General features: G+C 44.0%; 3 protein-coding genes across 3 annotated transcripts in view; all 3 read right to left on the reverse strand.

The window, feature by feature from the left end:
* The window catches only part of LOC143773250 (olfactory receptor 10A7-like), a 43,136-nt gene extending 36,215 nt beyond the window's left edge, over positions 1-6,921 (reverse strand). The window contains exon 1 of the mRNA XM_077260741.1: positions 6,779-6,921. The gene's annotated coding sequence lies outside the window, so the exon portion shown is untranslated. The remainder of the gene's footprint in view (positions 1-6,778) is intronic.
* A 12,659-nt stretch (positions 6,922-19,580) lies between these two features.
* LOC143774653 (olfactory receptor 5V1-like) lies at positions 19,581-23,781 on the reverse strand. Its single transcript, XM_077262404.1, has 2 exons — positions 23,767-23,781; positions 19,581-20,498 (listed from the first exon to the last, which is right to left on the reverse strand). Exons 1-2 carry the CDS (start codon positions 23,779-23,781, stop codon positions 19,581-19,583), a joined length of 933 nt encoding a protein of 310 aa, XP_077118519.1.
* On the reverse strand, positions 20,531-23,158 carry LOC143773353 (uncharacterized). Its single transcript, XM_077260829.1, has 3 exons — positions 23,065-23,158; positions 22,543-22,987; positions 20,531-20,539 (listed from the first exon to the last, which is right to left on the reverse strand). The coding sequence occupies exons 1-3, from the start codon at positions 23,121-23,123 to the stop codon at positions 20,531-20,533; spliced, it is 513 nt and encodes a 170-aa protein (XP_077116944.1). The 5' UTR covers positions 23,124-23,158.
* Positions 23,782-24,837: the final 1,056 nt, after the last annotated feature.

Raw genomic sequence — 24,837 nt, forward strand, 5'->3', positions numbered from 1 at the left:
CTGGGAGTAGGAAAACCGCTTTTAAAGCTGGAGCAGCAGGAAAAAGTTTTGGCTTTCTTTGCTGACTCAGCCTCTAGCTCTTTCGCCTCCTCTAAAGAAAGTTCAAAATATAAAAGCAGCGAGTCGTCAGTGGATATTCCCGGTCAGGAACAAGTCGCTTCCTTGTGTCCTTCACCCAAAGCAAAAGTGAAGGATGCGGCAGGCGACACTACAGTTTACTCCATGGAGCCCTTTACACATACTGTGCCAGGGTTAGAAAGGTAAATAGTTAACAGCCCATTACAAGATGAATCGGACATGGAGTGCACAGATGCACAGCCAGAACTAGATTATTATGCTGTTCCATTGACTCAGATCACTACATTGCCCTCGCAGTGTACTGATCCAGAATCTGGCCCTGATGAGACTATGGTGCCCCGTCCCGAACGCTATAGCACCTTACACGGTGACACAGAGGAAGGTGCACAGGACATTGAAGAGGAGGTGATAGATGACCCAATTGTTAACCCAGATTGGCAGCCAATGGGGGAACAGGGTGCTGCTGGCAGTAGCTCTGAAGCGGAGGAGGATGATCCGCAGCAGGCCTCAACATCACAACAGCTTTCATCTGGCAGGCCCGTATCAGGCCAAAAACGTGTCTAAGCCAAAAACAGTTTGGGCCATCCGGTGAAAGTAGCACAGCGTGCAATGCCTGAAAAGGTATTCGATAGTAGGAAGAGTGCAGTGTGGCAATTTTTTAACCAAGATCCGAATGATCAGTGCAAAGTTATCTGTAAGAAATGCTCAAAAACCTTTAGAAGAGGGAATAATACCGTAAATTTAAATACAACGTGCATGCATAGATATTTAAACAGCATGCACTTGCAAGCCTGGACTTACTACCAAACATCCCGTACCGTTGGTGCACCTGCTCAGAATGAAGGTAGTCAGCAACGTTACATTGCTTCCCTCACTGTAAGCCCACCATTTAGGACACCACCTGCAGCAAATGTGGAGGTATCGTCACAAGGCCAAGGCAGTCAGGGAATCACCAGGTTCTTGGTAGGAAACACTGTATGTAGGCCAACATCAAAAATACCATCACCAGCCCTCTCTCAGTCTGCCATGTCCACCACCACCCCCGCTAGTTCCAACATATACAGCTCTCCAGTCCAGCTCACCCTACAAAAGACTTTCGTTAGGAAAAGGAAGTACTCATAATCTCATCCACGTACACAGGGTTTGAACACCCACATTGCTAGACTAATCTCGTTAGAGATGATGCCCTACTGGTTGGTTGAAAGCGAACCACGCTATGACCTACCCAGTCGACACTTCTTTGCGAGAAAAGCCATCCCAGCCCTCCACCAGCATGTCAAAGACCGCATTGTCCATGCAGTCAGGCAATCAGTCAGTAGAAAGGTGCACCTCACAACAGATGCATGGACCAGTAGGCATGGCCAGGGACGTTACGTGTCCATCACGGCGCACTGGGTTAATATGGTGGATGCAGGGTCCACAGGCGACAGCCATAGTGGGACAGTTCTGCCTAGCCCACGGTCTAGGAAACAGTTGACAGTAGGCGTTCAACACCCCTCCTCCTCCTCCTCCTCCAGAAGCGAAAGCTCGTCCACACAGCGATGTCACCCTACCACTCCATCCGCAGCTGCCAGTGTTGCACACGAGGTGTCCCATTATGGAACAGCTATTGGTAAGCGTCAGCAGGCTGTGTTGGAAATGAAGTGTTTGGGCGACAACAGACACACCGCGGAAGTACTGGCAGTGTACTTGCAGCAAGAAACTCAGTCATGGCTGGGCAGTGTACATCTTGAGGCAGGCAAGCTAGTCAGTGATAACGGAAGGAATTTTATGGCTGCCATAGCCCTTTCACAACTGAAACACATACCTTGCCTGGCTCACACCTTGAACCTGGTGGTGTATTGCTTCCTGAAAAGTTATCCGGGGTTACCAGCCCTGCTCCTGAAGGTGCGAAGACTTTGCTCGCACATCCGCCGGTCGCCCGTACACTCCAGCCTTATGCAGAACCATTAGCGATCACTGAAGCTTCCCCAGCACCGCCTAATAATCGACGTTGCAACAAGGTGGAACTCCACACTTCACATACTTCAGAGGCTGTGCGAACAGAGGTATGCTATAATGTATTTGTGGGAGGATACACACACACGGGCAGGCAGTTGGATGGCAGACATGGAGTTGTCAGGTGTGCAGTGGTTGAAGCTACAAGACCTCTGTCAAGTCCTTCAGTGTTTTGAGGAATGCACATGGCTGGTAAGTGCAGACGACGCCACCATAAGCATGAGCATCCCACTAATGCATCTGCTGATGCAAAGTTTGACACACATTAAGGAGCAGGCGTCTGCAGCCGAGGAGGAGGGAAGCCTTGATGACAGTCAGCCATTGTCTGCTCAGGGAACTCTCCTGGACGAGGTGGCGGATGAAGAGGAGAAGGAGGATGATGGGGATGAATATTTATGGGAGGAGGATGCTTCTCTGGGGCACTAGAAACTGGTGGCATTGTAAGGTCAGGTACAGGGTTTTTGCGGGAGACAAGTGATGTTGATTTGCAAGAAAGTGCTCCTCAGCCCAGCACAAGCAATGAATTGACACCTAGAACATTGGCCCACATGGCTGATTATGCCTTGCGTATCCTAAAAAGGGACCCCTGCATTATAAAAATGATGATCAATGACGATTACTGGTTGGCCTGCCTCCTGGATCCACGCTACAAAGGGAAATTACAAAACATCATGCCACATGAGAACCTTGAGCAAATATTGGCTACCAATCAAGCAACTCTTGCAGACCATTTGGTTCAGGCATTCCCAGCACACAGCGGCGGTGATGGTTCTCACACGAGCTGCAGGGGGCAACATGGCAGAGGTGTTAGAGGTGCACAAATCAGAAGTGGCATTGGACAGAGGGGTTTTATGACCAGGTTGTGGAGTGATTTCGCAATGACCGCAGACACGACAGGTACTGCTGCATCAATTCAAAGTGACAGGAGACAACATTTGTCCAGTATGGTTATGAACTATTTTTCCTCCCTTATCGATGTTCTCCCTCACATGTCATTCCCCTTTGATTACTGGGCATCTAAAATAGACACCTGGCCTGAATTGGCAGAATATGCATTACAGGAGCTTGCTTGCCCAGCTGCTAGTGTGCTATCAGAAAGAGCCTTCAGTGCTGCTGGTTCAATACTGACTGAAAAAAGGACTCGTTTGGCTACCCAAAATGTTGATGATCTAACCTTCATTAAAATGAACCAATCATGGATTTCTAATTATTTTGCCCCACCTTCCCCTGCTGACACGTAGCTTGCCTGAAAAATGTCTTGCTTTTGGACTCCTCTTCCTGACTGCTCCAATTCCTCCATTTGCAGCTGCTGAATGTCCACCATAGGCCATTTTTTTATCTCCATAAATGGGCTGACTCCCCCCACAGGGCCGTGGTCACCACCTAGCGCAAGCACCCGTGCGAGTGCCGTTTGCCTGGACAGGTGGGTGTGCCCACTCTTGGACGACGGCACTGGCACAGGGTCCCTCATAGTACAATGAAGTGTCTCTGACGGTGGTGGTGCACAAACAACGTCAGACACACCGTAGTAATATGAGGGGCCCTGGGCCAGTACCGCCACCCACAAGAGAGTGTCCCCCCCAGCTCGAACAGCGCTCTACCACTTGCAAAACTTACCTCTCCCGGCTCCACCACTGTGTAGTCTGTGCTGTTAAATCCTTCAATGGCACTGCCAATAAAAATATGTTGAAATTATAGATGATAGTAAAAATATACAGGGGCCCTGGCCTCCATTTAGACCATTTAATACTTTGCGCCAACTACCACTGTCTGCTAATCAGCAGAGGAGCCCACCCCTGTACGTAGCTATGCCACCTGTTTATTTATGAAAATTTGTTTGGCAGACATTTACCTCACTTTATTGTTTTGGCCTACTAACTGTGTCATCCACTCCTTACAGTTGTCCTCCACTGAACAAACCTATGCCGCCAGTTTACTCCTGTTACCAGTTTTGAACTGCATAGAGCCTACTTTTTTATTTTAGGCCTACTAAGTCTGTCTGCGCCTCTCCTCACAATTGTCCTCCGCTGAACAAACCAATGTCGCCTGTGTACCCCTGTAACCAAATTTAAACTGCATCAAGCCTACTTTTTTATTTTAGGCCTACTAAGTCTGTCTGCGCCACTCCTTACAATTGTCCTCCGCTGAACAAACCAATGCCGCCTGTGTACCTGTAACAATTGTAGTGGAACACGCAAGGACAGTAAGGCGGTCTCAGCAGAGGTGCGGCGGTTAGGGTCAAACATTAATGCCATGGCAGCCAAAAAATCATCCAATACATTTAAACGTGGATCACGAGACTCGATCATCGGATTCACCCAGGCAAGTGCTCGTGATGTCAATAGCATAATAATACATAACTCTTTAGATCGATCTGTATGAAAGCGGTCGGCATGCACATCAAAATATAACAAACATTGATTTACAAAACCACAAAATTTATCATGATCACCATTGTATCGGAATGGCGGCAGCTTAGGAGGACTGACTGCCTGCGGCTGTCCCGGGGTAAGACCACTTGTGTGGCCATCTGAGCACTTAAGTCTTGAAAAGCCTGTCCATACTCGGACTCCATGTTTTTAAATTTATTTTCCTGAGCGTCCATTCGAGTACTCAGATCCTGCAGAGTCTGTCCAAACAACTGCTGACTATGTTCCAAGCCTCCAACCTAAGGGTACTGTCACACAGTGCAATTTTGATCGCTACGACGGCACGATCCGTGACGTCGCAGCGTCGTATGATTATCGCTCCAGCGTCGTAGACTGCGGTCACACTTTGCAATCACGGCGCTGGAGCGATGCTGAAGTCCCCGGGTAACCAGGGTAAACATCGGGTTACTAAGCGCAGGGCCGCGCTTAGTAACCCGATGTTTACCCTGGTTACCAGCGTAAACGTAAAAAAAACAAACAGTACATACTTACATTCCGGTGTCTGTCCCCCGGCGTTCTGCTTCTCTCCACTGTGTAAGCACCATAGCCGGAAAGCAGAGCGGTGACGTCACCGCGTCACCACTGTGCTCGCTTTCCGGCCGGCAGGCGCTCACAGTGCAGAGAAGCTGAGACGCCGGAGGACAGACATCGGAATGTGAGTATGTACTGTTTGTTTTTTTTACGTTTACGCTGGTAACCAGGGTAAACATCGGGTTACTAAGCGCGGCCCTGCGCTTAGTTACCCGATGTTTACCCTGGTTACAAGCGAACACATCACTGGATCGGTGTCACACACAACGATCCAGCGATGTCAGCGGGTGATCAAGCGACGAAAGAAAGTTCCAAACGATCTGCTACGACGTACGATTCTCAGCGTGATGTCTGATCGCAGTAGCGTGTCAGACACAACGATATCGTAACGATATCGCTAGAACGTCACGAATCGTACCGTCGTAGCGATCAAAATTGCACTGTGTGACTGTACCCTTAAGGTACCGTCACACTAGGCGATATCGCCAGCGATCCGTGACGTTGCAGCGACCTGGATAGCGATATCGCTGTATTTGACACGCAGCAGCGATCTGGATCCCGCTGTGAAATTGCTGGTCGCTGCTAGAAGGTCTGCACTATATTTGGTCGCTAGGTCGCCGTGTATCGCCGTGTTTGACAGCAAAAGCAAGGATACCAGCGATATTTTACACTGGTAACCAGGGTAAACATCGGGTTACTAAGCGCAGGGCCGCGCTTAGTAACCCGATGTTTACCCTGGTTACCAGCGTAAAAGTTAAAAAAACAAACAGCACATACTCACCAGCGCGTCCCCCAGCCTCTGCTTCCTTACACTGACTGAGCGCCAGCCCTAAACTGAAAGTGAAAGCACAGCGGTGACGTCACCGCTGTGCTGTTAGGGCCGGAGCTCAGTCAGTGTCAGGAAGCAGAGGCTGGGGGACGCGCTGGTGAGTATGTGCTGTTTGTTTTTTTAACTTTTACGCTGGTAACCAGGGTAAACATCGGGTAACTAAGCGCGGCCCTGCGCTTAGCAACCCGATGCTTACCCTGGTTACCCGGGGACCTCGGCATCGTTGGTCGCTGGAGAGCGGTCTGTGTGACAGCTCTCCAGCGACCAAACAGCGACGCTGCAGCGATCGGCATCGCTGTCGCTATCGCTGCAGCGTCGCTTAATGTGACGGTACCTTTACTCTGCAGACTGCCCATCTCTTTTTGCAGAGATCTCATCATAGAAAACAGTTGTTCAATCTTAGGTTCAGTAGCCATTGTCTCAGCAGATTCCTTATTTGGCTTGTGTATCCTGTAACAATTGTAGTGGAACACTCAGGAATCTCTTGGCTTGAGACAAATAATCAGCAGAACCAAATATAGTGATAAGTCTGTATTTTTCAAACAAACACTGATGCAAAGCGTGAACAAGTTCAAACATAGCAAATAAGGTGAAATCAGGATAAGTTCCTTGCAGCTCGGCTGCAGGCACAGTTAATATTCAAACGCACAAACGTGGGTGCAGCATGTGCACAACAGTTCAAGTGGACGGCAAACTGGGTCTTTCTTAGGAATAGTTTATTTGCAGCTTTGCTGCAGGCAAAGTTTTATGGGCGTAGCATCTTCTGGGGAAATACAGACGATAAGACAAAGTTCAAACAAGGGCTGGCAGTTTTAGCAACGAGTCCAGAAGCAGTGCAGAGCTTCAAGTCCAAAACAGTCACATAAACCAGCAGTGAAAATCAAACAAGCTAGCTGTAGCAGGATGAGCTTACATGTCCAGCAGGTAGGAGAAGAATGCAGAGAAATGCAGGAGAACCTCTGAGAGCTGAGAAGGTTTAGCTGAATAGGCGGAGCCGGAGTATCTGGAGAGGGGAAGTCTCTTGCAGCACAAACCAGGGATTCAGGCAGAATACACAAGCAAGGAGAAGGAAGCAAGCCAAGCTTATAAATACAGGGAAGTCAGATCACATGAGCAGATTTGAGGCAGCAGACGCCATCTTGGAAAATGGCAATAAAACACCAAAGATAAACAAGGAATCCAGAGTCCTTACAGTACCCCGTAACCTATTTTAGACTGCATTGAGACAACTTTTTTATTTTAGGCCTACTACATGTGTCTGTCTGCGCCACTCAATACAGCTGTCCTCCACTAAACAAAGCTGAGCTTCAATTTTCGGCCTATATCGGATATTAAACTGCATTTGGCCTACTTATTTGTCTGGGTCCTACTAACGGTGTCTGCCGCTCCTTGCTTGCCTCCTCCACTGAATATAGCTGAGCTTCAATTTTCAGGCTTTTGGCCTACATCAGATATTAAACTGCATTTGGCCTACTTGTTTGTTTGGGCCCTACTGACGGTGTCTGCCACTCCTTGCTTTTCTCCTCGACTGAACAAAGCTGAGCTTCAATTTTCAAGCTTTCGGCCTGCAGAAAATATGAAACTGCATGTGGCCTACTTGTTTGGTTGGGCCCTACTAACGGTGTCTTCCACTCCTTGCTTTTCTCCTCCACTGAACAAAGCTGAGCTTCAATTTTCAGGCTTTGGGCCCGCAGAGAATATGAAACTGCATTTAGCCAACTTGTTTGGTTGGGCCTACTAACGGTGTCTGCCGCTCCTTGGTGTTCTCCTCCACTGAACAAAGCTGAGCTTCAATTTTCAGGCTTTCGGTCTGTATAAAATGTTGAACTGCATTTGGCCTACTTGTTTGGTTGGGCCTACTAATGGTGTCTGCCGCTCCTTCTTGTTCTCCTCCACTGAACAAAGCTGAGCTTCAATTTTCAGGCTTTTGGCCTAGATCAGATATTAAACTGCATTTCGCCTACTAGTTTTGTTGGGCCCTACTAACGGTATCTGCCGCTCCTTGCTTTTCTCCTCCACTGAACAAAGCTGAGCTTCAATTTTCAGGCTTTCGGCCTGCAGAAAATATGAAACTGCATTTGGCCTACTTGTTTGGTTGGGCCCTACTAACGGTGTCTGCCACTCCTTGCTTTTCTCCTCCACTGAACTAAGCTGAGCTTCAATTTTCAGGCTTTCGGCCTGCAGAAAATATGAAACTGCATTTGGCCAACTTGTTTGGTTGGGCCTACTAACGGTGTGTGCCGCTCCTTGATGTTCTACTCCACTGAACAAAGCAGTGCCGCCTGTTTACTCCTGTTACCAATTTTGAACTGCATTTGGCCCACTTTATTACTTGGGCCTACTAACTGTGTCTGCCACTCTTTACAGTTTTCCTCCACTGAACAAAGCAATGCCGCCTGTTTAGTCCTGTTACCAATTTTGAACTGCATGTAACCTACTTTATTCTTTGGGCCTATAACTGTGTTTCATCCTCATTCTGCCCATTGCCCAGCCACTGCCAGATGAGTCTGCTGGTACATTGACCCAGACCACTACATTCCCCTTGCACTCTACACAGCCAGAATCTGACCCTGCTGAAAGTCAGGTTCCCCTTCCCGCATACTATACCACCTTACAAAGGGACAAAGAGGAAGGTAAAGATGAAAGTGCAGGTTCCTTCATCAGGTGGGGGGCATACTCGTTGGCACGGGCACAGGGCCCCTCATAGTACGCAAAAGTGTCTCTGGCAGTGGGAGGCTGTTATGATCCTAATGGCAGGGGATCTCAGGAGTACCAGCTAAGTCTGCAAACACAAAAAGTCAGCTCATAGGGAAGTGGTAACTTGACTGACCGTATACCTGATCCTAACACAAACAACTAGCAGCAGCCGGGGAACGTACCTACGTTGGTTCTAGACGTCTCGCGCCAGCCGGAGAACTAACTAACCCTTTCAGAGAAAATAAGACCTCTCTTGCCTCAAGAGAAAGGACCCCAAAGAAATAATACAAGCCCCCAACAAATAATAACGGTGAGGTAAGAAGAAATGACAAACGTAAGAATGAACTAGATTTAGCAAAGAGAGGCCCACTGACTAATAGCAGGAAATAGAAAGATGACTTATACGGTCAGCAAAAAACCCTACAAAATATCCACGCTGAATATCCAAGAACCCCCGCACCGACTAACGGTGTGGGGGGAGGATAACAGTCCCCCATGAGCTTCGAGCAAAATCAGGAATCACATTTTAAACAAAGCTGGAACAAAATAAGGGAAATTCAAATGCACAAAAATAAGAAAGCAGGACTTAGCTTATCTTGCAAAATCAGGAGACCAGGAGACAGGACAAAACAGACTAGGTCTGATAACAACGAATCCAGGCACAATAGAGTATCCAGGAAGTTTATATAGGCACACCCAGACCAAACGAAGCAGGTGAGTGCCAACCAGGGGAAAGACACTCAAAGTGCCATACCGCTAATGACCACAAGAGGGAGCCAAGAACTATAGTTCACAACAGGAGGCGCCGCCTGCCGTCAAACACACCCCCGTACTATGAGGGGCCCTGTCTTATGATCCGGTGACCCTGGAGCCGCATGAGACTATCTCTGGAGTAGGTGGTACCTGTACTGACTGCAATCCTAATACTGACACCGCAACTAGAAGTAGCCATGGGATGTACCTAACATGGCCTAGACATCTCGACACAGCAGGAGGACTAAATACCCCTAAAGATGGAAATGGGAAATCCTATCTTGCCTCAGAGCAGAGCCCCAAAGGATAGGCAGCCCTCCACAAATATTGACTGTGAGTTTAAGAGGAAATACGTACACAGGCAGAAAAGACAGAGTTTAGCAAAAGAGGCACTTCTAGCTAAATAGGAAAGGATAGGACAGAGTTCTAAGCGGTCAGTATTAAAACTCTAGAAAAATCCACAGCAGAATATACTATCACTACTAGTGTTGAGCATTCCGATACCACAAGTATCGGGTATCGGCCGATACTTGAATTCCGATACCGAGATCCGATACTTTCGTGGTATCGGGAATCGGAATCGGAAGTTTCCAGTGTATGGTTCCCAGGGTCTGAAGGAGAGGAAACTCTCCTTCAGGCCCTGGGATCCATATAAATGTGTAAAATAAAGAATTAAAATAAAAAATAGGGATATACTCACCTGTCCGGAGGCCCCTGGACTTTACCGCCGTAGCCGGGAGCCTTCTTTGCTTAAAATGCGCGCGTTTAATGGTTTCCGTGACGTCACGGCTTCTGATTGGTCGCGTGCCGCCCATGTGACCGCGACGCGACCAATCACAACAAGCCGTGACTTAATTTTCAGGTCCTGATGCCTAATTCTAGGCATTCAGGATTTGAAAATTACGTCACGGCTTGTGATTGGTTGCGTCGCGGTCACATGGGCGGCATGCGACCAATCAGAAGCCGTGACATAATTTTAAAATGTGCGCATTTACTGCCTCCCATGACGTCACGGCTTGTGATTGGTCGCGTCGCCATGTGACCGCGACGCAACCAATTACAAGCCGTGATGTAATTATCAAATCCTGAATGCCTAGAATTAGGCATTCAGTACCTGAAAATTACGTCACGGCTTGTTGTGATTGGTCGCGTCGCGGTCACATGGGCGGCACGCGACCAATCAGAAGCCGTGACGTCACGGAAACCATTAAACACGCGCATTTTAAGCAAAGAAGGCTCCCGGTTACGGCGGTAAGGTGCAGGCTGCGTCAGAGAGGTGAGTATAGCAATATTTTTTTATTTTAATTCTTTATTTTACACATTAATATGGTTCCCAGGGCCTGAAGGACAGTTTCCTCTCCTTCAGACCCTGGGAACCATCAGGGATACCGTCCGATACTTGAGTCCCATTGACTTGTATTGGTATCGGGTATCGGTATCGGATTAGATCCGATACTTTGCCGGTATCGCCCGATACTTTGCGATACCGATACTTTCAAGTATCGGACGGTATCGCTCAACACTAATCACTACATCTAACTAAAGACATAGGATGTATATCTGCATCTCCAAAGAATCCAGCATGACAGAAAAATCCAAACAAGTCTAAGCTGGACAAAAACACAATAGATTGCACTGCACATAAAAGCACACTGCATGCGTGCTACAGAGAACAAAAACAAGAGACTTATCTTAGCAGAAATGTCAGCAGGGCAAGTAGAGCCAGACAGATGCAATCCCTCCAAGATACAATGGACAACTGGCAGGGATTGAAGGATCCTAAAACCCTAAATACCTAATAGAGCTGCAATAAGCAGAAACACCTGTCCTGCTTACAATCCAGAGACCACTGCACTACCACTAACAACCACCGGAGGGAGCCCAAGAGCAGAATTCACAACAGCCCTGTGCCAGTTCCAACTAGTGGCCCCCCCCCTGCTTGCTCAGGATCACAGCACGTGCAAAGTTGAAATACTTACCTCTCCCTGCTCCACCGCCGTGACGTATTCTGCGTTTCCTGGGCCCACAAAAATCTTGATCCAGCCCTACCCCCCACAACTTTAGCCAAATGATGCCCTGTTTTCAATGCCTAACTATTATTATAAGGTAAATTAAGATTGACAAGCTTAACCCCTTCACCCCCAAGGGTGGTTTGCACGTTAATGACCGGGCCAATTTTTACAATTCTGACCACTGTCCTTTATGAGGTTATAACTCTGGAACGCTTCAACGGATCTTGGCGATTCTGACAATGTTTTCTCGAGACATATTGTACTTCATGATAGTGGTAAAACTTCTTCAATATAACTTGCGTTTATTTGTGAAAAAAACAAATATTTGGCAAAAATTTTGAAAATTTCGCAATTTTCCAAATTTGAATTTTTATGCCCTTAAATTACAGACATATGTCACGTAAAATACTTAATAAGTAACATATCCCACATGTCTTCTTTACATCAGCACAATTTTGGAACCAAAATTTTTTTTTGTTAGGGAGTTATAAGGGTTAAAAGTTGACCAGAAATTTCTCATTTTTACAACACCATTTTTTTTTAGGGACCACATCTCATTTGAAGTCATTTTGAGGAGTCTATATGATAGAAAATACCCAAGTGTGACACCATTCTAAAAACTGCACACCTCAGTGTACTCAAAACCACTTTCAAGAAGTTTATTAACCCTTCAGGTGTTTCACAGGAATTTTTGGAATGTTTAAATAAAAATGAATATTTAACTTTTTTTTACACAAAATTTATTTCAGCTCCAATTTGTTTTATTTTACCAAGGGTAACAGGAGAAAATGGACCCCAAAAGTTGTTGTACAATTTGTCCTGAGTACGCTGATACCCCATATGTGGGGGTAAACCACTGTTTTGGCGCATGGCAGAGCTCGGAAGGAAAGGAGCGCCATTTGACTTTTCAATGCAAAATTGACTGGAATTGAGATGGGATGCCATGTTGCATTTGGAGAGCCCCTGATGTGCCTAAACATTGAAACCCCCCACAAGTGACACCATTTTGGAAAGTAGACCCCCAAGGAACTTATCTAGATGTGTGGTGAACACTTTGACACAACAAGTGCTTCACAGAAGTTTATAATGCAGAGCCGTAAAAATAAAAAATCATATTTTTTCACAAAAATGATTTTTTCGCCCCCAATTTTTTATTTTCCCAAGGGTAAGAGAAGAAATTGGACAACAAAAATTGTTGTGCAATTTGTCCTGAGTACGCTGATACCCCATATGTGGGTGTAAACCATTGTTTGGGCACAGGGCAGAGCTCGGAAGGGAAGGAGCGCCATTTGACTTTTCAATGCAAAATTGACTGGAATTGAGATGGGACCCATGTTGCGTTTGGAGAGCCCATGATGTGCCTAAACATTGAAACCCCCAACAAGTGACACCATTTTGGAAAGTAGACCCCTTAAGGAACTTATCTAGATGTGTGTTGAGCACTTTGACCCAACAAGTGCTTCACAGAAGTTTATAATGCAGAGCCGTAAAAATAAAAAATCTATTTTTTCACAAAAATGATTTTTTCGCCCCCAGTTATGTATTTTCTCAAGGGTATCAGAATAATTTGGACCCCAAAAGTTGTTGTCCAATTTGTCCTGAGTACGCTAATACCCCATATGTGGTGGGAACCACTGTTTGGGCGCATGACAGAGCTCGGAAGGGAAGGAGTGCCATTTGGAATGCAGACTTAAACGGATTGGTCTGCAGGCGTCACATTGCGATTGCAGAGCCCCTGATGTACCCAAACAGTACAAACCCCCACAAGTGACCCCATATTGGAAACTAGACCTCCCAAGGAACTTATCTAGATGTGATGTGAGAACTTTGAACCCCCAAGTGTTTCACTACAGTTTACAACGCAGAGCCGTGAAAATAAAAAATCTTTTTTTTCCCACAAAACTTATTTTTTAGCCCCCAGTTTTGTATTTTCCCAAGGGTATCAGGAGAAATTGGATGTTGTCCAATTTGTCCTGAGTACGCCGATGCCCCATATGTTGGGGTAAACCCCTGTTTGGGCACACGGGAGAGCTCTGAAGGGAAGGAGCACTGTTTTACATTTTCAACGCAGAATTGGCTGGAATTGACATCGGATGCCATGTCCCGTTTGGAGAGCCCCTGATGTGCCTAAACAGTGCAAACCCCCCAATTATAACTGATACCCTAATCCAAACACACCCCTTACCCTAATCCCAACAGTAACCCTAACCACACCTCTAACCCAGACACACCCAACCCTATTCCCAACGGTAAATGTAATCCAAACCCTAACCCTAACTTTAGCCCCAACCTTAACTGTAGCCTTAACCCTAGCCCCAACCCTAGCCCTAACCCTAGCCCTAACCCTAGCCCTAACCCTAGCCCTAACCCTAACCCTAGCCCTAACCCTAGCCCCAACCCTAACCCTAACCCCAACCCTAGCAATAACCCTAGCCCTAACCCTAGCCCTAACCCTAACCCTAGCCCTAACCCTAACCCTAGCCCTAACCCTAGCCCTAACCCTAATGGGAAAATGGAAATAAATACATTTTATTTATTTTTTTATTTTTCCCTAACTAAGGGGGTGATGAAGGGGGGTTTGATTCACTTTTATAGCGGGTTATTTAGCAGATTTTTATGATTGGCAGTCGTCACACACTGAAAGACGCTTTTTATTGCAAAAAATATTTTTTGCGTTACCACATTTTGAGAGCTATAATTTTTCCATATTTGAGTCCACAGAGTCACGTGAGGTCTTGTTTTTTGCGGGATGAGTTGACGTTTTTATTGGTAACATTTTCGGGCACGTGACTTTTTTGATCGCTTTTTATTCCGATTTATGTGAGGCAGAATGATCAAAAACCAGCTATTCATTAATTTCTTTTGGGGGAGGCGTTTATACCGTTCCGCTTTTGGTAAAGTTGATAAAGCAGTTTTATTCGCCGGGTCAGTACGATTACAGCGATATCTCATTTATATCATTTTTTTTATGTTTTGGCGTTTTTATACGATAAAAACTATTTTATAGAAAAAATTATTATTTTGGTATCGCTTTATTGTCAGGACTATAACTTTTTTATTTTTTCGCTGATGATGCTGTATGGTGGCTTGTTTTTTGTGGGACAAGATGACGTTTTCAGCAGTACCATGGTTATTTATATCTGTCTTTTTGATCGCGTGTTATTCCACTTTATGTTCCATGGTATGGTAATAAAGCGTTGTTTTTTGCCTCGTTTTTTTTTTTTTCTTACGGTGTTTACTGAAGGGGTTAACTAGTGGGGCAGTTTTATAGGTTGGGTCGTTACGGACGCGGCGATACTAAACATGTGTACTTTTATTGTTTTTTTTTTATTTAGATAAAGAAATGTATTTATGGGAATAATATTTTCACATCGCGTTGCTCCGGGGGTCTCAGGGAAGCCCGCAGGGAGCCCCCTCCCTGCGTGATGCTTCCCTATACCGCCGGCACACCGCGATCATGTTTGATTGCGGTGTGCCGGGGGTTAATGTGCTGGGGGCGGTCCGTGACCGCTCCTGGCACATAGTGCCGGATGTCAGCTGCGATATGCAGCTGACACCCGGCCACGATCGGCCGCGCTCCCCCCGTGAGCGCGGCCGATCGCGTATGACGTACTATCCCGTCGGTGGTCATACGGGCCCACCCCACCTCGACGGGATAGTACGTCAGATGTCAGAAAGGGGTTAAGTAACAAGAATTGATGTTTTTGGCATTACAATGGGCACTGTAGGTGTTTTCCTGTCCTCCACTCACTGCCGATTTTGCTTCCCCATTGACTTGCATTGGGTTTCGAGTTTCAGTCGGCTCCCCGACTTTTCGCAATAATCGGCCGATTTCACCCGTTTCGCGAAACCTGAATCCATCCTAAAAAAGTAAAAGTCGCTCAACTCTACTACTGAAATTGTAAGAATTTTTAAGAAATGTATCTTTTAGACATGTGCAATGATTAGACAGCGCTGAAGAACATGTGCACACAGCCATAATAATAATAATAATAATAATTTTATTTATATAGCGCCAACATATTCCGCAGTGCTTTACAAATTATAGAGGGGATTGTGCAGACAATAGACATTACAGCATAACAATAAACACAGATCAAAACAGATACCAAGAGGAGTGAGTGCCCTGCTTGCAAGCTTACAGACTGTGAGGAAAAGGGGGAGACGCGAGAGGTGGATGGTAACAATTGCTTTCATTGTTTGGACCAGCCATAGTGTAAGGCTCAGGTGTTCATGTAAAGCGGCATGATCCAGATATCAGCCTAAAGATGTAACAGTACAGACACAGAGGGCTATTAAATGCATAAAGTGTATGAGAACATGATGTGAGGAACCTGATTATGTTTTTTTTTAATGGGTCAGTCTGAAAAAATGCATTTTTAGGGCACGCTTAAAACTGTGGGGATTGAGGATTAATCTTATTGACCTGGGTAGTGCATTCCAAAGAATTGGCGCAGCACGTGTAAAGTCTTGGAGACGGGAGTAGGAGTTTCTGATTATTGAGAATGTTAACCTCAGGTCATTAGCAGAATGGAGAGCACAGGTAGGGTGGTGGAATGAGACCAGGGAGGAGATGTAGGGTGGTGCTGAGCTATAGATGAGGGCAATAAGTTCGTACTGGATTCTGGAGTGGATGGGTATCCAGTGTAATGACTGGCACAAGGTAGAGGAATATGATCCTGGCAGCAGCATTCAGGACAGATTGGAGAGGGGAGAGTTTGGTAGAAGGGAGTTTGGTAAGGGGGAGGCCGATTAGTAGAGAGTTACAATATCCAGACGAGAATTAATAAGTGAAATAGTAAGAGTTTCTGCAGAGTCGAAAGTAAAAAAAGGGCGAATTCTAGAAACGTTTTTGATATACAGATAAGAAGAGCGAGCCAGTGATCGGATGTGGCGGGTGAATGAAAGCTCGGAATCAAGTATGACTCCCAAGGCAGAGGGCATGTTGCTTGGGAGTAATGGCGGAGCCACACATGGAGATGGCGATGTCAGGCTAAGGTAGGTTAGTAGAGGGAGAGAACACGAGGAGTTCAATTTTTGACAGGCTCGGTTTCAGATAGAGGGAGGACATGATGTTTGAGACAGCGGTAAGACTGGTGTTTTCTAGAAAGGCAGGTGTGAGATCAGGAGCAGAAGTGTATAATTGGGTGTCGTCAGCATAGAGATGGTACTGGAACCGAATGTACTGATTGTTTGTCCAATAGGGGCACTATACAAAGAGAAGAGGAGGGGGGGCCTAGGACTGATCCTTGAGGAACCCCAACAGTAAGGGGAAGGTGAGAGGAGGAGGAACCAGCAAAAGAAACAGTGAAAGAGAGGTCAGAGAGATTGGAGGAGAACCAGGAGAGAACTGTGTCCTTGAGGCCGATGGAGTGTAGCATAGTGAGGAGGAGCTGATGATCTACAGTATCGAATGCTGCGGAAAGATCCAAGAGAATTAGCATTGAGTAGTGACATTAGATATAGCTGTTAGTAAATCAAGACTTTAGTGAGGGCAGTTTCAGTAGAGTGTAAAGGGCGGAAGATAGATTGAAGAGGGTCGAGAAGAGAGTTATCTGAGAGATTGCGGATAAGATGTGAGTGGACCAGGCGTTCGAGGAGTTTAGACATGAATGGAAGATTAGAGACAGGTCTATAGTTAGCGGCACAGTTTTGGTCAAGGGATGGTTTTTTAAGTAATGGATGTATGACGGCATGCTTAAATGAGGAGGGAACGATACCAGAAGAAAAGAAAGGTTGAATATTTTTGTTAGGTGAGAGTTGACAGCAGGGGAAAGGGACTGGAGGACATGTGGCAGAATGAGGTCACTGGTGCAAGTGGTCGGGTGAGAAGATGCAAGGAGCCTGATTACTTCTTCTTCTGTAACTGTTTTATTTATTTTATTTATTATCATGTGTATTATTAGCATGTGTAGATCATGTATGATCCTTACTCATAGCCTGCTGATAAGTCTAAGTAGCATTGGAGGATGCACCACAATTCCATCTGGAGTACACAACCATTTCACTCATGTGCACCCCTCAACATGTTATTTTGACAGTGCCTCGAGTGATAATGTTAATTCCATATCACTGACAGACATACAGTTTTCACATGGGTTGTATGATTTTTAACCCTTTCATGACCTTTCATGTCACTCCCCTTCTTTCCAGAACCATAACTTTTTTACTTTTCCATCAATATGACAATGTTAGGGCTTATTTTTCATGGGACAAGTTGTAATTTTGAACAACACAATTGGATTTACCATGTCACGCTCTCGAAAATAGGAAGAAAATCCAAGTGCGGTGAAATTGCAAAAAAAAGTGCAATCCCACACTTGTTTTTTGTTTGGCTTTTTCCTAGGTTCACTGAAGGCTAAAACTGACCTGACATTTTGACTCTCCAGGTCATTACGAGTTCATAGACACCAAACATGTCAAGGTTCTTTATTATCTAAGTGGTAAAAAAAAATTCCAAACTTTGCGCCATTTTCCGATACTCATAGCGTCTCCATTTTTCGTGATCTCAGGTTGGGTGATTGCTTGTTTTTTGTGTGCCGAGATGCCGTTTTTAGTGATACCACATTTGTGCATATAAGTTCTTTTGATCGCCCGTTATTGCACTTTAATGCACTGTTGCAGAGATGAAAAAATGTAATTCTGGCATTTCGATTTTTTTTCTCCCTACGCCGTTTAGCGATCAGGTTAATTCTTTTTTTATTATTATATCAGGCGATTCTGAATGCGGCGATACCAAATATGTGTACGTATGATTTTTTTTTATAGTTTTATTTTGATTTAAACTTTTATATTTTTTTTTATTTATTTATATTTTTTTAACTATTTTTCTTTAAGTTTTGGCATGCATCAATAGCCTCCATGGGAGGCTAGAAGCTGCCACAACTTGATCGGCTCTGCTACATGGAGGCGATGCTCAGGGTGGTGCTCATAGCAATCCCTCATCAACAAGGAGACCTCTGGTTGTTATGCCGATGAACCGATGACCCCCGATCACATGACGGGGGTCAGTGGTGTGCATTAAATGTCGCTGTCAGAGTTTGACAGCGGCATTTAACTAGTTAATAGGTGCGGGTGGATCGTGATTCCCCCCGCGCCTATTGCGGGCACATGTCAGCTGTTCAAAACAGCTGATATGTACTGGCTTTGATGCGGGATCACCACAGGAACCCACATCAAAGTGGGGGTACTGCCATTGGACGTACTATCCCGTCCAATGGCAGAAAGGGGTTAAGAATTGATGCTTTCAACTATGAAGAAAAAAAATAAAATGTGCAAATATATTTTCTGCTTCTGCATTCAGTTTGTCTTCTCCTTTTATCCATGCTCCACCTCCTTTAATACATCCTTCTACCTGTAGCAGAATCATTCTCAACCAAAATGTGAATAGACTTCATCTCCAACATGTGCTGTAGTCAAGGGCGTTCCCCTTCAGTCTCGGAAGACAATAATTATACATTTATTGGTATGCTGTAACAAGGAGACACAAGCAGAACATTTGTTTTCTGAGCGTACCTGTGCTCCTGGCCATGACTAATCCCTTCGATCTCTCTCTTTGTCAGACAAGTCTTAAGGTACCGTCACACTCAACGAGAACGACAACGATCCGTGACATTGCAGTGACGTTGCAGCGTCCTGGATAGCGATATTGTTGTGTTTGAGATGCAGCAGCGATCTGGATCCTGCTGTGATATCGTTGGTCGGAGCTAGAAGGCCAGCACCTTATTTCGTCGCTGGACCACCCGCTGTCATCGCTGGATCGGTGTCACAGGGCCGCGCTTAGTAACCCTTAGTTTACCCTGGTTACCATTGTAAATGTAAAAAAAAAAAACACTACATACTCACCTTCTGATGTCTGTCATGTCCACCGCCAGCGGCTTCCCTGCACTGACTGTGAGCGCCGGCCGTAAAGTAAAAGCAGAGCACAGCGGTGACGTCACCGCTGTGCTGTGCTTTACGGCTGGCACTGACACAGTCAGTGCGGGAAGCCGCCGGCGGTGGACGTGACAGACATCAGAAGTTGAGTATGTAGTGGGTTTTTTTTACATTTACAATGGTAACCAGGGTAAACATCGGGTTACTAAGCGCGGCCCTGCGTTTACTAACCCGATGTTTACCCTGGTTACCCGGGGACTTCGGCATCGTTGGTCGCTGGAGAGAGCTGTCTGCGTGACAGCTCTCCAGCAACCACACAACGACTTACCAACGATCACGGCCAGGTCGTATCGCTGGTCGTGATCGTTGGTAAATTGTTTAGTGTAACGGTACCTTTAGTTTACGAAAAGCTTTTTTAAAGTCCTTGTTCCTCAAAGTGTATATAATAGGATTAAGCAGTGGGGTCAGCACAGTATAAATCAGAGATAAAGCTTTGCTCACAGTCATAGAGTGACCCTTAGATGGAAAAAGATAAACAATAATTAGTGTCCCATAAAGCATGGAAACCACAGTGAGGTGGGAGCTGCAGGTGGAGAAGGCTTTATGTCTACCGGTGTTGGATGGGATCTTCAGAATGGTGATGGCAATGTACACATAAGACATAACAATTATTACAAAAGGGCTAAATCCATTTAAAACACCAACTAGAAGAATTTCTTTATGAATTGAGGATGTATCTGAGCAGGAGAGCTGAAGAATAGGCTCTAAGTCACAGTAGAAATGGTCAATAATATGTGGTCCACAATAATGCAGATGGTACATAGATATCATATACATGAACATTACTGTAAAGCCAATCAACCAAACTATAGTTACACATACCACACAAAACATGTGATTAATTATGGAGGTATAACGAAGGGGGTTACAAATGGCCAGATAACGATCGTAAGACATCACCGACAGAAGAAGACATTCTGAGGACTCCGACATCACAAAGAAAGAAAACTGGAGAATGCATCCGAGGAGAGTCACCGAGCTTCCTCCATACAGTACAGTATGAAGAAGGGTGGGCACAATGTCTGTGGTCAGCAGGATGTCACACAAGGAGAGCTGAGCAATGAAGAAATACATGGGGGACTGGAGGGTTTTACTCAGTAGAAATAGAGCAATGATTAGAAAATTCCCTGAAATAGTCACCCAGTAAATGAGAACTAAAATTAAGAAGAATGGGACTTTGAAATTTTGAAGATTTGAAAATCCTAAAAGAATAATCGATGTAACATTATTTGTGATCTAAAAAAAGGTAGAAATGATGAAAAATAGTTTTAAAAATCCTAATGAAGAACGAATAGCAAAATGTAAATTTAAAATAAAAATAACTTACGTATTGAGCATAAAGTTTCTAATTGTACAGTTTCCTATTATTGTTTATAAATCGCAACTCAGAGATCACTAGTTAGTGTTGTCCTAAATTTCGCATCAAGCTTTTCCAAGAAGTTACGATGTTGTACCATACGTATCGGCATCGGATGTGCTCAGATGTGATCACAACTTCTTTCTGCAGTTGACTTATGGTAATTTTCTCAACATTCCCCAACTTTCAGTGCTTAACCCTTATCCGGCTGAATAGGTACAATTGTAACTATTCCGTTTTAAAATTGCAATAACTTTTTTTTTAAAAGACGTAGAGGGCTGAAATTTCGTGACATCTCTACATTTTTGGTCCAGAATATATTGGCCAAATTTCAATAAAATATCTCCACCCGCTTCCGAGATAAGGGGTCGAGATCTTTTTGCATCCATAACAAGCTGCATAGGTACAAATGTACCTCATATATTTTGAATGAAGATAATGCAAGGGAAAAAGCATAAATTTTTTTTTAATGATAATGCTATTTAACTATTATAAACAAGTAAAAAACTGTTCATTTACATTATAAAAGAAAATGTAAGAAACTTTTTTTTATTCATTTTCTTTGCAAGTAATGCATGTTGGCTTTGCTACAGAGTGTTCATCGCAAATGGGTTTCACACAAACCACACAAGACTTTCTAGTCTTGCGTTGTTTTCGCCTCAGGTCTCTGCAGACATAGCAACTACCAACAACAGGGGAGGGTCCACGACTACCATGAGGTATGTTGGGGCCAGCTGCTGGCTGCGATGCTACCACAATGCATCGTCCAAGCACCATTTCTACTGCACCTCGAAGAAAATGGTTTCTCATTATCATTTTGTTTGTACTACGATCTTCAATTGCAATCATACACAGCTGATTTGCGAGATCTTTCGGGAACTTTCTTCGTTGATCCTTTGCCCTGAAGCTTGGATTGTGTTCTCTGTAGATGATGTAGGATGCTAACCCACTGACATCAATCATATTGTAGAAAAATGCCAAAGTCCAACGTGATGTTCGTCGTTTCACAGTGTACTCTCCCAACATTTTATCCATAACATCAACGCCACCTTTTGTTATGTTGTAGTATTTTATTATCTCTGGCTTGGCTGCTAGTGTCTCTTCAACTTCTCCCGTCATGTGCATAGATGATAGAAGCACGACTGATTTGTTCTTCTTTGGTACATATGAACAGACTGTTGCATCATGATTGTAGGCAAAATTTGTCGAGTTTACAGGCCTTTCTTTGGCAGGCTGCATGTTGCTAGGTAGGAACCTTTTGTTTTTTCTTACTGTACCAACTAGTGTCATGTTCCAGGAGTTCAATACCTTAGCTAGTTCCATGGTTGTAAAGAAGTTATCGGTGGTGACATTTCTTCCAGAGCCTTTATACGAGCTCACTAGGTCCAATACTGTTCGTTCTCCAATGTTTACTTGTCGAGGACCATCAGTTGGTTTCCCAGTGTAGAGCTGACCTTGTAAAGGGTAGGCATTTGATGAGTCACAAGCCCAGAAAATCTTTATGCCATATTTAGCTGGTTTTGAAGGTATATACTGGGTAAATTTAGTATGACCTCTAAATGGAAATAATTGCTCGTCGACGGGGATACAATGATATGGCTTGTAGGCTCTCTCCAGATTACTGTTCAGCATTGTCCAGATGTCCCGTATTGGTGCAGCTTTATCTGTTTGCACACGTTCTGCACGTGTATTTTCGTTGTCAAACCTGATAAATCTGAGTATCATCTTGAAGCGGTCACGAGACATGGCTGCACGTATAAGAGGCAGAGCAGCAACATTCCACATTTCCTCCAGATTCTCTTTGTTGGCTCTGTGCACACCAGCAGCAATCAGTATGCCCAAAAATGCATGAAGTTCAGTTTCAGTAAATTGCTTGAATGTTTTTTGTGGTGGCCGTTTGGAAGAATCAGGAAAACGTTGTACCAGTTCGTTGTTGTAAGCATCACAAACTCTCTTGGCCTTTCGATTCGTTTCCCGTAATATGATGTCACACATCTCGGGAGTCATGATGGACTTGAATAGCTCTTTTGCTGTATATAGGTTGCTGATTGCTGCAGGGCCACCTCTTTGTCGTAGGACATTACGAGATTTTGTTTGTGCATTTGGCAGTGGATTACTGCACCATTGAGTTTCATCCTTAGCAGTCCAAATGTCGCCTGCACTTTGAGGCACAGAATCATCCTCAACACTTTCGTCTGATTCGTATTCATTTTCATGCTCTATGACCATTTCTTGTTCAATGTCTGAATCTTCTTCAGTAACATCCACTTGTGGTACATAGTTTTCATCATCAGATGCAACATATGGTTCATCCTCATGCTCAGAATCAGATTCTTCTAGCATTCGCATTATTTCGTCAGACGTAAATCTGTAAATATGAAAAAATGTAAAATAAATAATTTTCCGAAATACTACATTATTGGCTTTTCACAAAATTATACTAACCTGCAAACACGTTTTCTTGGATTATGGCGGAAACTAGATCCAGCATTACTATCACTCATGATGACTTGCTAGATGAATTTTGGCTTCGTATTTTGTGCTGAATATAAATAAAACATCGTAAAACAATATGTAGATACTAATTATTATCCATTTTTCGTATAAAAATTATACCTATAGTGATAAGTTTCATACAAAATATATGTAAGCCAAGTCCAGGCTGAAAGACAATTTGACTGTTCTGTCCCCACATAATGAGAATAAAGGTATAACTGGCTGTTAGATGCTGTGAGACTTTCCTACCTTCGTTTCCAAGAAATTGAAGACTTCACAAGCCTAGAAATGTGTGCTCACAGCAATGAGATGAACAGCAAAATGGCTAATGAGAGGAGGGAGGCAGGAAGACAAGTAGAAGCCACTCCCAGTTTGAATTAACTTAATTGACAGCAACATAAGTGACCAGTAACAACACTGAACAATAGATATCAGCATAACATTTGTAGCTGAATGAACTTTAGTTTCTGAAACCAAGTAAAGTCTTCCCACAGTGGAGGTATATGTGAAGGTACAATTGTACCTATGCAGCCTGTTAAGGTTGTAAAATTATGCAGCCTGACAAGGGTTAAAGAGGTCTTGGAGGGATTTCATCAAGGCTCCGCTTACTCAGACCCACTGGTGCTACTGAGTGACTGCTTTACTGTGAACATTTTGCTCATTCATCTGGTGATCAGCAGCCTATTTTGCAAATTTATTGTGAACCGAGAGTTAATCTTTCCGTGTAAATACAACTTTAGTGTGGCAATGACTATTATTACTGCACAGTTTTCAAGCCCTGATATTTTTCAGTCTTCCTTATATTTTTTTCTACCCCACTTTCTTCCGACATGTTTCGCGACGATCCACACCATCTCCTTCTTAATGAAAGCTAAGTCAGGTGTGGACTAATACTTTGTCTAGTTTTTAACACTTGTTCCATTGTTTGTTCTCACTGATTCTGCTGAGTGTGCAGCTGGTAATTTTCACAAATGTTCCAATGAATCATTTTTACAACAGTCTAACGTTGATATCTTAGTCAGTCTGCGCAAATTTTGTACAAGGTTTAAAGCTTTGTCTTATTCCTTGCGCTCAGTGTAAACTTTCCACTCCTGGTTATTTCATCAAATAATAATAACACTGTTCATCAGAAATTGAAAAGTTCAATGTAAAAAGAAATGAAGTAAAACTTTTCCTAAAACAGTGGGAAAAAAAGCAAACTAAGCTTTTAACTTTCAGTAACTGTATAGGCAAAAATAACACTCACGTGAATTTCCTCTGAGATCTCCTTTTGTGCGTCCATTTGATATATTTCTATGGTCTTATAGCATTAGAATTAGGAACTGACAACATTAATGGGATGATATAAATATTGGACCATGTGGATAGTACTGCAGTCATTGTATAATTTATTGACATCCAGTCATTTTCCGGCCACATTTATAGGGCGTCATATACCTGCAGAGTACAGGGTGCAAAATGTCCCCAGAGCTTCGAGGTAATTCTTCTCCATTGAGACACTGCCAGTCTGAAATTTATTTTAATTAGTTATATCATATTTTAAAATTGTTACAAAATACAAAAGTAACAATATAAAACAGTAGCATACAAATTAACAGACTTGAAAATAAAACTCAATTTTTTACTAATTATTTTTATTGATTTCTAATTTAACAAAAAATAAAGTCATATATTTTATTACCGAAAAATAATAATATATTTGAGAAAACTATACAAAAGTTT

The sequence above is a fragment of the Ranitomeya variabilis genome, chromosome 5 (genome assembly GCF_051348905.1).
Source record: "Ranitomeya variabilis isolate aRanVar5 chromosome 5, aRanVar5.hap1, whole genome shotgun sequence".
In the NCBI taxonomy this organism is placed as follows: Eukaryota; Metazoa; Chordata; class Amphibia; order Anura; family Dendrobatidae; genus Ranitomeya; species Ranitomeya variabilis.

Excerpts from the sequence above, each read along its gene's own strand:
- LOC143773353 (XM_077260829.1), bottom strand. The coding sequence starts at position 23,123 with ATGAGTGATAGTAATGCTGGATCTAGTTTCCGCCATAATCCAAGAAAA. Across the intron at positions 22,988-23,064 it reads CCAAGAAAACGTGTTTGCAG|ATTTACGTCTGACGAAATAA; the intron begins GTTAGTATAATT and ends TCATATTTACAG.